Below are 20,540 nucleotides of genomic sequence, written 5' to 3' on the forward strand. Positions count from 1 at the left end.
GCCTTTTGGATGTTTGCTAAGATACATTTTTTTTTAAGAGTTGGAGGTGAGGCTTGTTTGTTAGATTATTTAATTTTTTGGAGACTCTACCAGTAGTAGGTACTCATTTGTACATAATACTGCTAGCCATATCGTGTGAGGAAAAAGAAAGTCAGTGTTTCCATGCCTGGCATGTGTTTAACAGTGCAATATCAGAACCACATTTAACCCTAACTGCTACTTTTCTGAAAGGCTTTTTGAACCTAGTTAATTTTTAAAAGAAAAACTCACTCTGAACATTGCCCCAGCTGTTCAGCAAATACACAAGCACTGAAGAAAGTTCTGACATGCAGAGTGAATATGGAAAGCCAAAGTGGAAAATGTTAATGGAAACCTAGAATTGGCTTTAAAGTCTAAACCTTAAAAAAAAAAAAAAGCCATGGGTCAACATTGCTTATATTACCCTGAGGAATTAAAACCCAGTTTTGAATTGTAGGTTGTTCTGTCTGATTACCAGATGATTTTCAATTCACAAATGACACCAAAAATCCTTCTCTTTCTTCCTAAAACAAGCCCAACTAAAGAGTTGTGTTGCACTTTTTCCTGTCTGCTATGCCAATACTATTTTAAAATGCAGGCCAGTCTTTGGTTTTGGAACCACAGGTGACTCATGTGGCATCACATTCAGTTCCGTCCTCTCTTTTGTACAAGCTCCTGCATCTTTGGATACCTAGGGCTGTTTCCTAAGCTCAGTTACCTTCTGCCTGCAGTCAGTTAATGGTGGTGGTGGTCTCCTGTCACAGCTATAATGAGCCAAAACCACTAGTGACTCTCATTCACAGACATGGGAAATCAAAATGGTGAGCAGAGGAGGGAGGGTTAGATTGGGGGTGCGTCAGTTTCTGCTCAGACATGAAATGGGTATGGGACTCTGGCTGACAGGATATAAAATGTAAGTGGCATCCAGTCAGAAATGCAGAAGGCTGCCCCCCACACATGCTTGGTCTTTGTCACTCAAACTCTCTGTATGAAGAATGTTAACTTTGGAAATGTGAATTGCTCTGTCCTTGTGTTCTGTTTATTCAGTTGCATTGCTGACAAATGGGCCTAGTTCCAAGATAATGAGCAAGGCAGTCAAGTCATCAGGATTCAAGCAATTTTTTGAGCTCTGGGACCGAGCCCTGACAAGTGTAAGGGAAAGAAAACCATCAAAATCTGTTTCATTTTTATTTTTTAACATGCCTATTCTACTTTTTTGTTCAGCTGTGCAGCTCAATTAGTATGGAGCATCAACCACCGTTCGGTCTTCAAGTTATTCAAAGCACAATATGTTTACTCCTCTTCATGAACCTGAAATGCAATTTTGTGAGAGAGATGTTATAAGTCAATTATGAATGAATATATTTACATTGTTTCTTAAGGACTGAATCCTCAGGTACCAAATAAAAGCTCCTTTTCCCTTTCACCTGTTGAAGGGACAAATTCTCACTGGGCACAAACTGGCTTAGCTTTCTTGAAGTCAGTGGTGCTAAACAGATTTCCATGAGCTGGGACTACCATCTGTTTCTCATCCTTATACCACTGTGTTATGTTATTAACAGCTTATGAATTTCATGCAGCACTGTAACGAGGTATGACAGTTCAGTACAGGCAGTCCCCGGGTTACATGAATCCGACCTACATCGGATCCCTAGTTACAAACGGGGTGAGGCAACCCCGCACTAGCTGCTTCCCCCCAGCAGACCAGGGAGACACGAAGCTAGCGCCCCCCCCCCGCCCCAGCAGACCACGGAGAGGCGGAGCGGCTTTTCTCAGCAGACACCTCAGCTTGAGAATAAAGGACTGAGGGAAATGAGGTGTGGGAGAATAAAACTGAGCTCTGGAGAAATGTTTGGCTAGAGTTTCCCCTACAATATGTACCAGTTCCGACTTACATACAAATTCAACTTAAGAACAAACCTACAGTCCCTATCTTGTACGTAACCCAGGGACTGCCTGTATTACATGTCATATAGCCCATTGTATTGAAATTATTCTCACAAAGGCTTGTCTATACCAACACTTAGTTTGTAGCAAGCTGGAGTGTATATGTATCCCTCCCCATCTTCCTGGGCACTAAGTGTTTGCGTAGACATTGTTGCCATGCACTAAAAGTTCCCTAGTGCTTTTTGATCTACTCCCATTTCACAGCAGGAAAGATCAAAGAGCACTGGTGAACATTAGTGCACACCGAGGCACCAATTATTTCAACCATGTCACTTGCCTCTTAAAATCTCTCTTGGCTACTGCATGTAATTCAAGGATAGCAACTTCAGCATGATACATAATGCTGCCCTTTACTACTTACCTAAAGTTTCCTTGCTGCACATTGCCCTGCTGGCCTTGTAGGTTCTTATGTTGCCTTGCACTAACATCACTGTAGCATCTAAGCACCTACCAGTAGCTCACTAAGGCTAAATCTAGACTGCAGGCTTCTTTCGGAAGAAGCTTTTCTGGAAGAGATCTTCTGGAAAAACTTATTTCAAAAGAGAGTGTCTACACAGCAAAAGCACAATGAAAAAGCTATCTACTTTTTCGAAAGATCACGTCCACATTCATAGGAAATTCTCTCACATTTCAGTTGTGATTACTGTGGACGGAGAGGCCACCGGAGCACCTGTGCTTTTTCCTGGAAGTCTTGTCTTTCAAAAAAAAAAAAAAAAAAAAAAAAACCAAACCAAAAAAACCCCACATACTTTCTTCCGCATCCACACACGCCTTTTTCTGACAAAGCTTTTTCGGAAAAAGGCTTCTTCCTCGTAGAATGAGGTTTACCGCCATCGGAAAAACCCCTTTGTTCTTTCAACTTTCTGTCAAAAGAACGCAATAGCAGTGTGGACTAAGTATTGTTTTTCTGGAAAAATGGTTGTTTTTCTGGAAAAACTCTGCAGTGTAGATATACCTTAAGTGACCTGTCTAGTGGTGGTCACATGTTTTTCTCACCCTCTCTCCCCTGAGGGAGAAAAGCATGTGCAAAGTAGACACATCCACTGCCTCCCTCCTGCTGGTGTTTCTAATCCTCAGCCATTCATCTGCCATCCTCCCTCAGCACCTCCATGCCTTTTTTCCATACTCTCCTGCTGCATAGCACAGACTTAAGGAGCTTATATCTATAAGGCCTTTACCCTCTCAGCATTTAGATCCCTCTTGAACATCTACATTTGCTCATCATCTAATAAACCATCTTGTTAGTCTTTAAAGTGCTACATTGTCCTGCATTTTGCTTCAAGGAAAGCTGTGTATTCCATTCTCTAGAGCATCTATTTGTTCTTAAGACTGAGCTTCTTAAGGCGGGAACAAGGTACATGACTGATGAGTGGAAACAATGGATGCTGTTGTTAATTAATACGACTCAAAAAATTATATTTTAAACTTAAGATAATTATGTGTAACTGTGTACATTATAATAATTTTTAAGACTGAAATGTAAGATAGATCTCAACAAATCTATGCAATAGCTTGGCTCTGTGTGTAACATGAATGTACGGGACTGGAACAATTTGGACATTCACCGGAGAAATGCACTTGTGGAAACTCCCAATGAATAAAAAAAAAACCAAAGTTGTTGGTTTTTTTTTTTCAAATGCTGCACATTAAGGAAGGCAACTTTTTCACCAACAGTTCCAGCACGACATAAAAGTATAGGAGGCAGATCCTTAGCTGGAGTAAAGCAGTGTGGCTTTGTCATTGAGAGAGATCGATTTATACCTCCTGAGGCTCTAGCCCAGTATGCTTCACTTATTATAGTATAGGCAGGCAAAGGAAATTGGAAAAATTTTGCCACACAATGGAGTTCATAAAAGAAAGAAGAGGGTGATTGCATAAAGTCTCCTTTTTACGTTCTGGGTAGAGGAAGAGAGAGATTTTCTTTGTCCCATCATGGCTGCTGTTGGTCATCCGTGACACGCATTTCTAAAATCTTGAGCCTCAGGCTACGTCTAGACTGGCATGATTTTCCACAAATGCTTTTAACGGAAAAGTGTTTCTGTTAAAAGCATTTGTGGAAAAGAGCGTCTAGATTGGCACAGACACTTTTGTGCAAAAGCATTTTTGCCATCAGGGCATTTTTGCACAAAACGGTTCTCAGCTGTCTACACTGGTCCTCTTGCGCAAAAGCATTTGCGCAAGAGGGCTTTTTCCCAAACTGGAGAGTCATTGTATTTGCGGAAGAACACTGACAATCTTGCATTAGATCGTCAGTGTTCTTGTACAAATTCAAAGCGGCCTGCGTAGACAGCTGGTAAGTTTTTCCGCAAAAGCGGCCGCTTTTCTGGAAAAACTTGCCAGTCTAGACACCAGAGTGTTTAGATTATGCCTTCAAATCAGGTGGACTACAAAATAAAGATCATTCTAACTTCTTGTTCAATGCCCCATGTATGGATAAGGAGTGTATTTGCCCCTGGTAGCATTTGGGCAATTAAAGGCTTCAAGTTGAAAGAGTGAGAAATCACACCACAGCCTTAAGGATTAGTTATTTGGAACCTTTATTTAACAGCTTGTTGGTAAGTTCCCTTCATACCAAATGCAAACCCACATGCAAATATTAATAAAATAAGAATGCCTTGAGTGCTTATTCAGCCAATTGCTAACACCCTTAATCACTAACATTGCACTCAACTCCAAAAGCTATCACCTCCACTGAAAGTGTAGTTTCAAGATGAAGGGGCAATTGTGTGTAACCAAAAAACCTGCCAGTGCCAGGCAGGCTGCACTGTACTGTGGTAAAAGACCCTAAGACAAGTAGAAATCCATGTTACATTATGAGAGATGGTGCTTTTGAATAACCATATAAAAATCCTCTTTGGGTATAGCTTCTTAAGTAACAAATTTGCACTGGGATATAGTAAGAACATGTTTCTTTGGCAGGTCAGAAAGTTCAGGGCACCCTCCCAATGATTTTTCATTAAAAAAAAAAAAAAGGCTGCACTGAAACTCATATTTCAATCTGTATTGCATTTATGACAAGGAATCATTTTCGTCTCCTGTACAAGTACCTTTTTAGAGTTGTGTTTATCCATGCTCCTTCCTTTGTGTGTGTGTGTGTGCATGCGTGCTCCCTTATTCTGCAGAAAAACACCTTACCTTTTTTATCCCAACGTCTCTTGACTTGGTCCTCAGTTTATTAACTTGGGATTCGGCTATTTCAGCTCGTTCTTCAGCATCATCCAGTTCATGTTGCTGCTTCCTGTACTTTGCAAGATACTGATTGGCTTGTGCTTCCTGGTAAGAAAAAGGATCAGACACATTTTCCCCCTGTGGGCTTGAAAACAGTAATCTCCAATGTCAGGCAAGGTTCAGATGTGACTAAGTAGTAAACATCTGTGGGGCTTAACCAACCCTTGTGATGCAAACATAGTCTGAAGTGGAGCTACTTGATGGGCATTTTTTAAGTTCACCAACTTAGCAAGCAGGTTAATACAATGTCCTGAAAAGTTTCACTCTGGTTGAGCCAAAACCTTTCTCCCTGAATACAGAGAAAGCCAGCCCCTGAAAAATATCCATATACATTATACAACATCAGCTTCACTGGGCCCCTGACCAAGGAGGTGTGGGGGCAGATCCGTGCTCCTGGAAGGGGCAGGACCTCAAGCAGAAGGGGTAGGGGCAGCTGCCCTCTGCCCTCACACTGCCTGGAGCACATTGTGCCCAGCTCTGCCTCCCCAAGCAGCTCTAAGAGTCACCCAGAGTGCACCGCAAGATGCTCCAGCGGTGATTTACAGGGCCTGTAGCTCCCAGGTGCTGCTACTGTGGTAGCAATGGTACCCAGAGCCCTTTTGAAATGCTGGGTCTCAGGGCAGTTGCCCTGTTGTGGGGCCTTTATAACATTAGGTGCAAGTTGCTTAAAATAGAATGTGTAGGAAGTATACAGTGTAATTCAGTTTTACATAGAACTTCAGCTAAGCTGAATATACTCAATAAAGCTGCTAAATGTTTTTTAGTGTATGGAGGCCCCTAGATCCAGCTCCTCAGAGTTATTTAAGTGCCTAACTCTAATGGGTTTCAATGAGAGGTACCTAAATACCTTTGAGGATGTGGGCTTAAATGACCAAGGATGTGTGTGCCAGTGAGGGTATGACTTAATCATATTAAAAAAAAAAAATTCCATGTTACAACTGTGCCCATTACTTACAGCTTCCTCCGCTTGATGCTTGTAGCTTTTCACTTTTAATTGCAGTTTGTCAATCAGCTCCTGCATCCTGGTCAGGTTCTTCTTATCTTCCTCTGCCTGCACCAAACAGAAAAAATGCATTCACAGAGGCTGCGTCTACACTGGCAAGTTTTTCCGGAAAATCATCTGATTTTCCGGAAAAACTTGCCAGCTGTCTACACTGGCCACTTGAATTTCTGGAAAAGCACTGACGATCTAATGTAAAATCATCAGTGCTTTTCCGGAAAAACTATGCTGCTCCCGTTCGGGCAAAAGTCTTTTTCCGAAAGACTTTTGCCCGAAAGGGCCAGCGTAGACAGCATAGTTCTGTTTTCCACAAAAAAGCCCCGATCGTGAAAATGGCGATCAGGGCCTTTTTGCGGAAAAGCGCATCTAGATTGGCCACGGACGCTTTTCCACAAAAAGTGCTTTTCCGGAAAAGCGTCCTGCCAATCTAGACGTGCTTTTCCGAAAATGCTGTTAATGGAAAACTTTTCTGTTAAAGGCATTTCCGGAAATTCATGCCAGTAAAGACGTAGCCAGAATGTATAGACAGAAGATATAAGCAGGTCACAAACTGAGCACATTTCATGAAGCAATTATTTGTATCACACTGGAAATGTAGGACTTAAATAAAAATGTTAATCGCTTATCACAATGACTAGAGTAAGAAAAATATTCTAGTGGATCAATGTCCCCTGGAATGTATTTGAATAGTGAAAACAAAACAGTGGAAAGAGCTATCAGGAAATATATTTAGAAAGGAGCAAGCCTAGTGATCCAGACACCCTCATGGATAATGCAAAGATGATAAAGGGCATTTCTACTCTATGAAGTAAAAATAGTTCTCTAGTAAAGATCATCTCCTTCTGCATGTGGAAAGGTATCTTTTTATCCCCACAACAAAAGTAAGTTTAATCCATTTTATTGCTCTTAGCAGAGTCCATACCTGAGTGAGAGAGTTGGACCAATAGCTGCCCCTCAGCAGGTTTACGCTGCACTGTGTTAAAATGCCAAAGCTCCAACTATATTAACCTTCCTAGCAGTGCTAACAATTGTATAGGTTACTTGAAGGTAGTACTGGAAAGTGTTTTGCTAAAATTCACTAGCACAGACAAAGCCTTAGCCCAGTGGTTCCCAACCTTGTTTTAATACTGTGGACTGGAAAACCCATTCACACTTTTGCTGTGAACAGCTGGTTTCAGCTGCGGCAGCTGCTGTGCGGCAGCTCAGGGAGCTGAGGTATACCCTAGCCCCAGCTCCAGAGCTGTCACACAGCAGCTGGTTTCAGCTCCAGCCGCTGTTGGCCACACACCAAGAGTATACCCCAGCCCCAGTCCTGGAGAGTCAGCATGGGCATGGCCTGGCAGAGTGCCACAGCCTGGCAACCAGTGGTTCACGGCCCGGCACCAGTCTGTGGACCAGCAGTTGGGAACCACTGCCTTAGGCAATGCTGACTTTCACTGAGAGAAGGATGCAACTCAAGTCTGTAGTTGAATGAAAACATTTTTCCAGGGACCTATTGTTTAGTGTATTGCTTAGGGGTTTGCTAGAGTACCTGATAAGTCAGCTCCTTTATGCGTCTCTCATATTTGCGGACTCCTTTCTGGGCCTCTGTATTGCGACGGAGTTCATTCTCAAGATCATTTTCCAGCTCACGCACCTGCAAGAGCAAAGGCTTTATGTTTAAAGCAGCAGGTAGTTTAATCTACAGGTTAAGTGACATTTATCCTTGCAGGACCCTTCGTAACATATCTCCGAGTATGTGCTTCAGCAGGAGATCATTATTTCTATGCATATGTTGTTTTTCTATACTGTTTTCTACATTTTATTATGTAATTTTTATATTGCACTTGTGGTTCCAGTCAAAACTGGAACCCTGACGCTCTAGGTGCTATACAAACATACAAAAACTCCAGAGTTCACAAGCTGTGCAGGAAGCATAGAGGCTTTGGCCATTTTCAGATTTCATACCTTATTGTAAGCACTGGCTTCACCATAAATTTGGCGAGAACTGCAACTACCACATTGCTATGACAGCCAAATCACGTGGAAAGGTGGAACCATGTGGCTTCAGTGCAATTCTTCAAAGAATTTACTCTTTAGATCAAACTCTAAAGAGTTCTTTGAGCTTTACAGATGGTCCCTAAACCGAGGTCAGAGGCAACTCTGTCCAGAGCAACCATTTTGTCTGAGTTTTATGAAGGGGTGAAAGTAAAAAAAAAAAAAAAACATCTTATCAGTATGGGGGCTGACTCCAGCCTCCGGAAGGGGTGGGGCCTGGGACCAGCCTCCCCAGCCAACCCTTCAGCTCTGCATTTAAAGGGCCCTGGTCTCCAGCTGCTGCTGCAGTAGTGATGGCCAGAATCCCTTTTAAGTTGCCTACCCAGTCAGGTCCGTAAAGTGCTCTTGTGGCAGCATTTTAACATCACTTCCTCTCATCTCCAGCCCCACCCCATTGGCAGCCCCAGGGGTGGGTAGCAACCTTAAAGCGTTGCCATGGACCATACTGACAGGGCCACCAATGCAGGGAAGAGGGGTGTGAAGCAGTAGCAACATTAAAATGCTTCTGTGGCAACATTTTTATCAGCTGTGTACAGGCTGGTACCAGCACCACTTCTTACTGGTACACCGTACAGGCTCACTTTTGCCTCTGGTTTTATGAGGCAGGAGCCTATAAATCTGGACCCAAAACCTACCCTGGCCTCCAGCTTTTGGATCTGCTTCTTGCCACCTTTCATTGCTATTTGCTCTGCTTCATCCAGTCTTTTCTGTAGATCTTTAATAGTCTGTTCCATGTTCTTTTTCATTCTCTCCAAGTGGGCACTAGTATCTTGCTCCTTTTTAAGCTCCTCAGCCATCATTGCTGCCTGAAAGACATCACAAGAGAGGCCTGTTGGACTGTGGAAGCGTCTCTGAAGAGAAGTGAGGGGAGCCCCATTGCTTGCGTCATTTAACACTAGACTGAACAAAGTACCGGAGAACACTCTGTAGTGATTTGTCCTGTGCCAGCAGATTGGAGGGACAGACAGTGTGACCCAATAGGTCTTTCCATCTCTCTCTTCTAATTCTGTGATTTAAGAGCTAGCTTCCTACTTCAGCACCTGCAGGTGGCTTTGCAGTTCAGGTCTGCTGAATAAAACTGCCATTTGAGGCATACATTTTACACAGGCTGTACTAAACAAAGATCTGCATGCAATGCATGGGCAAGTCGGCTGGGCTAACAGACAAAATCTCTGAGTCTGGGCAGTGACAGGCTATTCCAGTCTGTGCCAGCAGTGACCAGGAAGCACCACGTCTTGGGACAAAGCATTCAGAGGCCAGGCCCTATTATGTCATGGGGCATTCTGTTGACATTGCTCCCGGCACTGAGTCTATTTCTGAAGAGATGGGTATGGTAACACCAAGCTCCAGCTACCTATTTTGGATGGTTTACTGAACAGCCATCAGAAGGCAAAAACTAAGCTGAAACTGAACTGGGGACATTAGTGGTTTCTCACCTCTTCAGATGTGGAGGAGAGAGACCAGTGGCAGCTGAGGAATAGCAGGGAAAAGGACACAGGTGGAACTCCCTCCAGGAATTTTGGGTATACAATTCCTGGAGACTCTTTATACTGAGGAACCAGGGTCTCTGGATTTCCTGTTTGTTCATATAACTGCTCTGGCAACGTTGATTTCTCCATTTCAGCTGGAGCTGAGGCAACAGTAGCTTGACTTCTCTCAGTCCTCACCAAGAGATATCTATGAGCTCTCTTCTCTTGATCATAAGTCCTGTGCTGAGAGTAGTGTCACGTGGGACCCACCTTTCTCGCTGACACCTGACTTCAATGTGACTCTTTGGGGAACCTGGAATGCAGCCCCTGCTATCAGAGCCTTTCTTGGGATTTAGCAGCTGCCAAGCAGGAAGTTGGTGAGGGGGCTTGCACAGATCTGTTTGGAGGTGACATAACCTAACCCAGAATTTCAGAATCAGCAGATATGCCCCTGAGAAGGAGAAATTGATCAGGGAGAGAATGTTTTTCTTTTGCTTCCTTCAATCTTTTCTGCACCAGGGCAGCATTGACCTCTTTCAGCCAGCTCTGAAGCCATCGACTAAACAGGTTTTCCAAGTCACGGAAATGGACATTCAGAGGGCACTAAGGGTATGTCTACACTACAAAGTTAATTCGAACTAACAGACATTAGTTCGAATTAACTTTGATAGGCGCTACACATACAAACCGCTAGTTCGAACTTAATTCGAACTAGAGGAGCGCTTAATTCGAACTAGGTAAACCTCATTCCACGAGGACTAACGCCTAGTTCGAATTAAGTAGTTCGAATTAAGGGCTGTGTAGCCACTTAATTCGAACTAGTGGGAGGCTAGCCCTCCCCAGCTTGCCCTGGTGGCCACTTTGGGCACCACCAGGGAAACTCTTCTGCCCCCCTCCCGGCCCCGGAGCCCTTAAAGGAGCACGGGCTGGCTACGGTGCCCATGCCAGGTGCAAGCCTGCCAGCACCCAGCCAGCAGACCCTGCACCTGGCATGGCTTGAACCAGCCACCCGTTGCCACCCAGCCCTCCGCCTCTTCCCGGGACCAGGCTGGCGGCTCCCGGGAGCCTGCCCGGGTCTGCAAGAGGCGGGCACCCGCCTGGTCTAGTGCAGACATCGTGGACCTCATCCACGACCTCCGCACTAGGCACAGGAAAGTGGCCATCTAGGACAGGATAGCTGCCAGCCTGGCCACCCAGGAGCAGGTTTGCATGAAAATTAGGGTGGTCCAGTGAGACCCCCGACCCTGAGCCCTGAGCTTAGAATGGCCGTACTGGGTCAGACCAAAGGTCCATCTAGCCCAGTAGCCTGTCTGCTGTCAGCCGCCCACACTAGGTGCCCTGGAAGGGATAGACTGAAGACAATAACCAAGCCATTTGTCTCGTGCCATCCATCTCCAGCCTTCCACAAACAGAGGCCAGGGACACCATTTCTACCCCCTGGCTAATAGCACTCCATGGACCCAACCTCCATGACTTTATCTCACTTCTTTTTAAACTCTGTTCTAGTTGTAGCCTTCACAGCCTCCTGCAGCAAGGAGTTCCACAGGTTGACTATTTGCTTTGTGAAGAAGAACTTTCGCTTATTAGTTTGAAGCCTGCTACGCATTCATTTCATTTGGTGTCCTCTAGTCCTGCTATTATGGGAACTAATGAAGAACTTTTCTTTATGCACCCTCTCCACACCACTCATGCTTTTATAGACCTCTATCATATCCTCCCTCAGTCTCCTCTTTTCTAAGCTGAAAAGTCCCAGTCTCCTTAGCCTCTCTTCATATGGGACCTGTTCCAAACCCCTGATCATTTTAGTTGCCCTCCCCTCTTCCACCCTCTCTCTTCCCTTCTCCCACCTTCTTTTCCCAGTCTCCCTGAGTTCTGTTCAATAAAGAGAGTTTCTATTTTTGAACACACGTGTCCTTTATTTTGTACATCGGGAAGGAGGGCTAGGGAGGGGTAAGTGGAAGGAGGTGAGGGAGGAATGGGGTACGAGCCCCCGATGGGGAGGACTGGGGTGGCTCTGCGGGCTGCTCGGGATGGAAGCTCTCCTGCAGCCCCCCGATTAACCCCCCCCCGGATGGCAGCCTGCAGCAAGTGCAGCCAGGCTGATGGCCGAGTGCTGTGATGGGCCGAGTGTGGGCACTCAGGGCACTCCAAGCTAGGACTGCTTTGCAAGCAGGGAACCCCTGAGAACTGTCTGTCCAGGGTGGGAATCGGGTCCCTTTAAGCACAGCCCTCGGCTAGCCTGAGACAGCAGCTCCACGCTCTAAGTCCTAATCTGATGCCCTGCTGGCACTGCTTCCGGCCATCCTTAACCTCAGTTCAGGGTCCACTCAGTGTGGACATGCTAGTTCGAATTAGCAAAACGCTAATTCGAACTAGTTTTAAAGTCTGGATGCACTAATTCGAATTAGCTTAGTTCGAATTAACGAATTCGAACTAACTTAGTTCGAATTAGCGCTGTAGTGTAGACATACCCTAAGTGTGTTGGCAGAACTTGATGCTAAGCCTGCAAAAAGGGAACAAGAAGCCAGTTTGCTTACATCAGTGATCGCTTTCTTTGCTTTTTCTTCAGCGTTCCTGCACTCCTGTATAGCCTCCTCCACTTCATTCTGCATCTGAGTGATATCGGTCTCCAGTTTTTTCTTCTGATTGATAAGGCTTGTGTTCTTCCAAGGAAAAAAGAGGGAAAGGATTATTAAGGACATAAATTGTTTAAGTCCTACAAGAAACCAAGGACCAGGCTCATCTATTTTTGCAGCTCCCCAAGTTTCACTGGGAGACAGTTCAGGGAAAAGGTACCTACTAATGTGGTAGGGGACTGACTTTATATTTTAGATGATCTTTAGACTGTGGGTATTTTCTCTTTTATATAAAATTCCTAGAGCCATGAATATTCATATTTAACAATCAAAAGGGAACTAAACTATTAAATACAATAATTCAGCCAAACACGGAAATAGAAGGACTAGTGCAGTGCTTTCAACTCTGATTAATGAAGGCCCTGTAAGCAGTCATTCTAAAAGGTGATTAAAGTGGAAAGCCAATATTGTGGATGCAGTTCAGGAGGCAGCACATAATGTGTTTGCAGTACAAGCTTTGCTAATGCATGACAAGCGTTCATAGCCAGCTGGTGTTTAATTATTTAGAGATGGGCTCAGAGGGGTTTGAAGTAGAAACACTAGTCTACGAAGACACAGCCTGCTAGAATTACAGTCTCCACTTGTGCAAAAAGGAGATAACAAGCAACAATGGCAAATCACTTATTCTATGTCCTTCTATCCTCCTTGCCCTGCCCCCGTCCTCATTTTCCTTTAATCTGATAGCCCTATATTGATGAAGACCTTTGATGTGGTATGGAGCCCCTTGTTGCTATTACAATGTACTGTCTTGCTCAATGTAGCTATACATAATGAATGGACTTTGCATGCTTTACTGAAGGTTTCCCCAAGCGGCTTACATAAAAAAGGTCTCATCTACTGCTCCCCCACCCTGATCAAAATAGTATCCATGCAATTCACAAACCCAACTGGGTGCACCGGGGTGGCAAGATTTTGTGCAAAAGCAGTTGCTTTTGCGCAAAAACTTGCCAGCTGTCTACACTGGCCGCTTGAATTTGCGCAAGAACACGGATGTTCTAATGTAAGAATTCATTGCTTCTTGCACAAATTCTTTGGCGCTCCCACTCAGGGATAAGCCCACTTGTGCAAGAGGGCCAGTGTAGACAGGCACCTTAATTTTTTGCGCAAGAAAGCCCAATGGCTAAAATGGCCATTGAAGCTTTCTTGCGCAAAAGCGCACCTATACTGGGCATGGATGCTTTTGCGCAAAAGCACTTTTTGCGCACAAGCATCCGTGCCAATCTAGACGCTCTTTTGCGGAAATACTTTTAACGGAAAAACTTTTTAAAGTATTTCCGCAAAATCATGCCAGTCTAGATACAGCCAACTGTGTTTTAATACTGTGGTGTGTCTATTAGGGCATGTTAGCAGTGTGGTGTCAGAGAAAGAGAGAGAGGTTTCCTTTAGTGGAATGAATGAAACCTCCCTGAGAGTGGATGGTCGGCAATGGAGTTCATGTCCTACTGGCACGTGGAATCTTCAGCTTTCCCCAATAGCCACCTGCTGCTTGTTGAGACTAGTGTGCACCCCACTTTGAAAACCCCACCAGTGAAATCCAACCTGGGTGTGGAGAAGGTTCACGCGTTCGGTGGCTTCCAGTAGCTCTTGCTCTGCCAGCTTACGCCCCCGTTCCGTCTGGTCTAGCAGGGCCCTCAGCTCGTCAAGTTCCGATTGGAGAAGATTGTTCCGTCTGTCGGTGACTGCCAGCTGCTCCTTCAGGTCATCATTCAGGTGAATCGAATCATCCAGCTGCACTTGCAGGTCCTAGAACAGAAGCAGCAGCGAGCTCACACACACCAGCACCATGTGACTTGAACTCAAGTCTTTGTAGCTCGATGCCAAAGCCTCCGAAAACTTGACTGGACAACGTGTTGTGGGGGGCTCGCCCAGGAGGCCTCACAACTGGCTTAGCTCCTGCTTACAAAAGCACTGAAAGAGACTCCCTCCCTGCCCTCCTCACAAATGCATGTTGTGAGAAGCCGTAGGCTTAATTCACCCCATGATGGCTAGCGGGCCTGGACTGAGTCTTCCAAGCCAATGGAACTTCAGGTGTGGCTTTGTCATTCATCCTCTATGGAGCACAGGTGAGGAGGGGTTAAGAGTTTCTCCAGGAAACCTGACTTTAACCTGGTGTTAGGGCTTAATAGGAAACCTACTGTCAGGCTTCTAGAGATGTAGCTGAAGCTACACATTTGCTCTGGCCATTCAGACTCTGTGTCAAATGGCTACAAGTTCCTTGTACTGTTGCTTCAATTTTTATCAAGCTCTTTGAAAAGGTTTTTAATCGAAGAAGAATTTTGCACCGAATGCACACTGAGGATTGGGCTCACTGCGCGTGGCACTCTAACTGCACCTTCTCGTTTGGGACAGAGTCACAGTTTGTACTAATAATCATCACAGTGAAAGCACTTGCTCTGCGTGTGTGATTCTGTTTGAATAGCTACATATTAATAAAACCCAGTCCCTGCTTGTGGTTGGATGGCTCGGACTAGCAGCTCTAGAGGGTACCTTTATTTGTGCCTGCAGGATACGTGCAGACTTTATTGCCTCTGAAGAATGCCTGTTAGCATGGCTTAGCTGGATTTCCATCTCGTTGAGATCCCCTTCCATTTTCTTCTTCAGCCGGATGGCTTCATTTCTGCTCTTGGCTTCAGAATCAAGGGTGGACTGCAGCGACTCTATGATACGCTGTTGGTTTCTCCTAATTTTGGAGTAACATTCAAAGGACGTTATGGGTAAGGGAATGTTCTCCCTCCCTCCACAGAAGTTTGAATTACCTCCAGTAACATTATATTTCCCAAAAGTCACATTTTCAGCAATGACATCATATTTCTATATAGCTGAGTGGTAGTACAATGACCCATTGTGACTACGAGGTCTGTCTGCTACCCTCCCACTCAGCGTCAGAGTTTAAGGGACCAGCAGATTTTCCAGTCTGACATATCAGAGGCTACTGATGCAATGCACCAACCACACACTGTACCCAACATCCAAAATTAGAACAAAGTATTCTAATCCATAGGAGGCTGGGTTATGATGTGCCACACACCAAGCCACGTTATTCCCCTCTTCTTCCTCCCTAAGGGTACATCTATGCTGCGGGACAACATCGAGTTAAGATACACAACTTCAGCTACATTAATTGCATAGCTGAAGTCGAAGTAGCTAGCTCAACTTTTGGCTCTGTTTACACAGCAGGACATCGAGGGAAGAACACTCTTCCTTTGACTTCCCTAATGCCTCATGAAATGAGGGATACAGAAGTTGGAATAAGAAGCCCGTTATTTTGAAATTATTTTGAAATTATGGGCTTGCTGTGTAGATGCGCTTTCTGTTATTTCAAAATGTGTGTGCAGTGTAGAAATAGCCGAAACATCCAAGTAGCATCACTGAAGCGATTATACTGGGGAGGGTGAGGGGGAAATCTCGCTCCCCTGGGGTACAGAGCCCCCAGAAGGGTCCGAGGCCGGAGGTCAAATCAGTGAGGCAGGAGAGAAACCTAGAAGAGAAAACTTTATGATGCATGCATGCAGGCTGTCACTTCCAAGAGTGAAGCAGCAGCCATGAGAGACAGATTCAGGTATCCTATATACAGAATGCTTAGACAGTTCAGTTGCTGATTGTTCTTCTTTAACATATCAAAGTCTCAGCAGAAGTACTCTGAGACTTCTGTTCACCCCAGGAGTGCTAGAAGTAAGTTTTTACAGTACACAAAGCCACATGAGAACTTGAGTGGAGGAGTCTACAAGGCAAACTGTGACAAAGATAAGGGTTTACATGACAAATTGTGACAGACTAGGAGTATCCAGGAACTTGAGATAGGAGGCATTGTAAGGGTCTTGATTAGAGTTAATTTGATTTCTCTCTGTTACAGGGAGAGAGGCCTGGAAAACTTTTTAACCCTTACAGCAGTTTTCTTTTAGAGAGTTTTGATTTCCTACACAGTCCCCCCTTTAGATACAATTGGAGTTATTGGATTTTCCCCACAATTGTCACAAATCCTTTCTCTGGGTTTGAATTTAACAAACGCTACTTAATTCTTAGCACTACGTCAGTACTTTACATCTGTGCTGTTTTGTACAGTCAGTAACCATCAATCACTATTCATCAATCACCCTCTCTGAGAGATAGGCAAGGGCTATTCCTATTTTATACATGGTGAAACAGACACAGAGAGCTATGTACTTTGACCTCTGCAATATACTGAGTCATTAGAACTCAGGAATATATGATTCTGAGCTGCAGGGTGTGAAATTTCAGCAGATTCTTTATCCATGCCCTCTACCAGGAAGTGATTCAAGGTAAAGACTGTACGACATCTGATATGTTTGGTGAACTTTTTAAAGGCTACCTCTGGCAGTGAATAACAATACCTAGTTGGTCTGTTTCCCGGTTCTTTGTTATGCAAAATAAATGCTGAGAGATTCATATTACTCATAACAGAGTTGCCCTTTACGTCAGCATTCTCAGGGCTAGGGATATAAAATCCTGTTTAACTGGTTAATTGGTTAAATCTAATGTTTAACTGGGTAAGCTATTAAAGGGTGGAGAAGGCGGGGAGGGGGCACTTCAGCCTGGCTGGGCAGGAGTGCCCCTTCCCCCGCCCACCTACTGCGGTTGGGCTGGAGTGGCCCCCTTGTGTGGAGACCTAACTGGTTTGGAGCATCCCTCCTCCCACAGTTGGCCACAGGAGGAACAAGAAAAAAGCAACTTTTTTCATTGCCTAGCTTCCTAATAAGTCTGCCTTAATTCTCAGGTAATTCCTTGTTCTCCTTGGTAACTACTGTCCCTTTAAATCTTCCCCATTCTGTTGCTGCTGAGCCAAACTGCACCCCTTTGCTGTTCACTCTTCATCACCTCTCACAAGTCCATTCAACATGGTTATTGCATTTATATCAACTTATGATGCAGCGGGCTGGTCAGAACTAACTGCAGTATTACATGTGTGTGCGTCTTGAAGACAGTAAAAACCACAGGCTACAGTAACTTCAGGGGGTAGCCGAGTTAGTCTGTACAAGATAAACTTAAACAACAAATAGTCTGGTAGCACTTTAAAGACAGAGAGAGTGGGATGAGGACAGCCCCCCCTCCTTCTGATAAGGGTGCTCCTCATTGGTGGCTAGCGTGAGAGCTTGGGCTCTGGTTTCAATCTACTTTAACCACTGGCAGAGGATCTATCACTTGCCTACTCTGTGGTGTGATGCCTCCATGTGCCCAGCTCAAGAATCACTCTGCAGACTCATAACCACCATCACACGCCTAAGGTTTCTTCCCCCGTTACGGCTTTCCAGGCTTTTCTCACCCATTGAATGTGTATTGCTGATTAGAGCTCTTCTGCTGGGCTCTTCTTCAGCAGTTCTCAGAGCCCATCACAGAGGGCAGTGTTATTATCCCCTTTTTACGCACGGGGGATTGAGACTCACAAAAGGGAAACAGTCCAATGGCAGACTCAGATACAAAATCTGGGTTTAGTGTGGTGCACTATCCACTAGGCCACCCAGCTTCTTAGCTTCTTTTTTTATTCCACACCAGATCATTTTGTTTCCTGCCTGTATTTACTACTCAACGGTATGTCTAAACTGCCACCTTAGTTCAAATTAGGGTGGCCAATGTAGGTATTCGAACTTGCAAATGAAGCCTGGGATTTAAATATCCCGGGCTTCATTTGTATGTTCCCGGGCGCCGCCATTTTTAAATGCCCTGTAGTTCGAACTACCTGCCTGCGGCTACACGTGGCACGAACTAGGTAGTTCGAATTAAAGCTCCTAATTGGATCTACCGTTATTCCTCCTGCAAGGAGGTTTAAATCCCGGGCTTCATTTGCAAGTTCGAATGCCTACATTAGCCACCCTCGTTCGAACTAGAGTGGCGGTGTAGACATACCCCTAGTGCCTTGATTTGGTGTCTTCCAGTGGCTCTGTGTTTCCCTATTAATTCATCCAGCTCAGCAACACATTCAGACCTTTATGTCCTTATTTCCCCTCCAAGGCAGTGTCCTTGATTCTATTTAGTTATGGGCTAAACCATTAGGAATGTTCCTCAGAACCCCGCAGCCATGTTTTAAGGCATGTACCTGAGCAGCCAGCCCAAAGACTTCCAGGGTGCATTTTGCAACTTTAAAGGCCTGCTGCTGATGGACAATAGAGCAGAACCCCATATGGAAGGGAGGTTGTGAGGGAAGAAACTTCTCAGGCAGAACAGCAATTTGGTGCAGGTTAGACCTACATGGTTCAGCACCTTCAGGACCTGCCCAGTCCTGAACAAGGGGATTTGCTAGACCAGGGGAAGTCCCCTGGTACCAGCCCTCCAACCCACTGTCAGCAACACTTCTGGCCCCAGCCAATCATTCTACCACCAGCCCGGCCAGGCTGCCTGCCACTGCTCCCGGCTTCTACGCCAGGCTGAGGTGGCTCAGGCTCCCCTGCTATGCTGATGGGTTGCCATGGCGCGGGCTCCCCTGCCACACTGATACAGCCATGACCTTGGCTCTTCTACCAGCCCTCATGATGCCTGACACCAGACCACCAAGGCTATCTAGCTCGGGAACCATCCATGGTCCTGGACCATGGATGTTGAAGGACCAGAGACTCCTGGTTTACGGAGGTGAAACCCATGCAGGTCTATAGGTGAACATGTCCACTGAACATGTCCACAGGGATGGATCCCAGTTAGAATAGGCCAAATTGTTTTCAACCAAAAAATATCTGTTTTCAAAAGCAAACTTTCTTTTGTGAGAAGCTTTTAGTATCTCAAACTTTTCTGGTTTTTAATCAAAAGTGAAAATTTCAAACTTCATGAATGCTAATTTTTCAACTCTTCCCCTCTCTTTCCTCTTTGCTAGTGAATAAGGCAGAATGATTTCTAGATGGCTTTTTTCCCTTCTGCCATTAACTTTTCAGAACTTCCTCAACATTGGGAAAATTACAGAATTACAGGCAAAATAAAACTGCCACTGTAATTCTTCAAAAACATGGAGAAGTTTTTAGAAGTTGCAGGGTGGCACAAGGAAAAAAGACAGTGAAAAATGAAAACAAAATCTGGATATCAGACATTTTCTATTATGCTGATGAACAGGGAAAACACTTTTAAATGTTTCAGATAAAGATCAAAAAATCCCACATACATTGTCCCAAAAGGGAAACAACTGAGAAATTTTGAAATGGTTTTTCCATTTTTCAACCAGCTTTAGTCTCAGAGCCATCCTCAGATGTGGCACCATAAGCACCTCCTGACAGTGGGCAGAGTGTGGCAAGGCATTAGTATAACAGCAGCCTTTGATGCTAGTGTTAAAGCCAGTAGTCTATTTCCACACTACAGATTCTTTGGTTTAGTGTCTCTCAAGGTCTGTCATATAAACCTCGCTCATTTATGTTATTACTATCACTACAAACACAAGTAATGAATTTGCACAGGGGTCAAATTAACAGGCACACTGAGCTTTACTTTGTGTTAAGTTGCTTGTGAAGACAAGCCAATGCTATCACAAGGTACGCCCTTATATCTAGCTGGAGAAAGTGTTGTCTTTGTTTGGTTAATCCACCTGGTTTTCATATGCTTCCTAACTGCATTCGGAGTCATGCTAATGTACCTAGAATTAATCCCATTATGGATTCTACACCCTTCTCTTTTAGATTGACAGAAGAAATTGTAAGTACATATAGAGATGACCAAACTGGTTGGAAAAAAGTGGACTACAACATGTTCAACTATTGGTTTTGTTTTTAGCTTTTTTCAGTTGTGTGCACTTTATTTCAGGGAGTCCTGGAACAAAGTTTTTCATGCACACTTTGGCTGTTTTAATTTCTGGCCGAAGGAAGCAAGCAGAGAGACGTTCAAAGCTAAAAACAAAATCAACAGCTGAACATGTTGTAGTCCACTCTTTTTAACCAGTTTGGCCATCCTTAAATGTACTTGCAATTTCTTCTATCAACCTAAAAGGGAAGTGTGTGGAATCAACAGTGGGATTAATTCTGGTTGCAGTACCATAACTCAGAATACAGTTAGGAAGCATGTGAAAACCAGGTGAATTAACCCATTCATCTGAAGAAGTGGGTTGTGCCCACGAAAGCTCATTATACCATATACATATTTTGTTAGTCTTTAAGGTGCTGCTAGACTATGTATTGTTTTTTAAGTTTTTCCAAATAAAGAAGACACTTTCTCCAGCTACATATAAGGATATGGCTAGTGATAGCCTAAAGGCTTGTTGTGACTAGCAACTTAATA

At 44.5% G+C, this 20,540-nt stretch overlaps 1 protein-coding gene across 1 annotated transcript in view; it reads right to left on the reverse strand.

Moving 5' to 3' along the window:
* Window positions 1-449: 449 nt before the first annotated feature.
* The window catches only part of MYH15 (myosin heavy chain 15), a 70,759-nt gene continuing 50,668 nt past the window's right edge, over window positions 450-20,540 (reverse strand). The window contains exons 36-43 of the mRNA XM_075908240.1: window positions 14,823-15,015; window positions 13,875-14,078; window positions 12,237-12,362; window positions 8,866-9,036; window positions 7,725-7,829; window positions 6,149-6,244; window positions 5,101-5,238; window positions 450-1,329 (exon numbers count right to left, since the gene is read on the reverse strand). Of these exons, the coding sequence (XP_075764355.1) occupies window positions 1,312-1,329; window positions 5,101-5,238; window positions 6,149-6,244; window positions 7,725-7,829; window positions 8,866-9,036; window positions 12,237-12,362; window positions 13,875-14,078; window positions 14,823-15,015 (1,051 nt within the window). The 3' untranslated portion in view covers window positions 450-1,311. The remainder of the gene's footprint in view (window positions 1,330-5,100; window positions 5,239-6,148; window positions 6,245-7,724; window positions 7,830-8,865; window positions 9,037-12,236; window positions 12,363-13,874; window positions 14,079-14,822; window positions 15,016-20,540) is intronic.

The sequence above is a fragment of the Pelodiscus sinensis genome, chromosome 1 (assembly GCF_049634645.1).
Source record: "Pelodiscus sinensis isolate JC-2024 chromosome 1, ASM4963464v1, whole genome shotgun sequence".
NCBI lineage: Eukaryota > Metazoa > Chordata > Testudines > Trionychidae > Pelodiscus > Pelodiscus sinensis.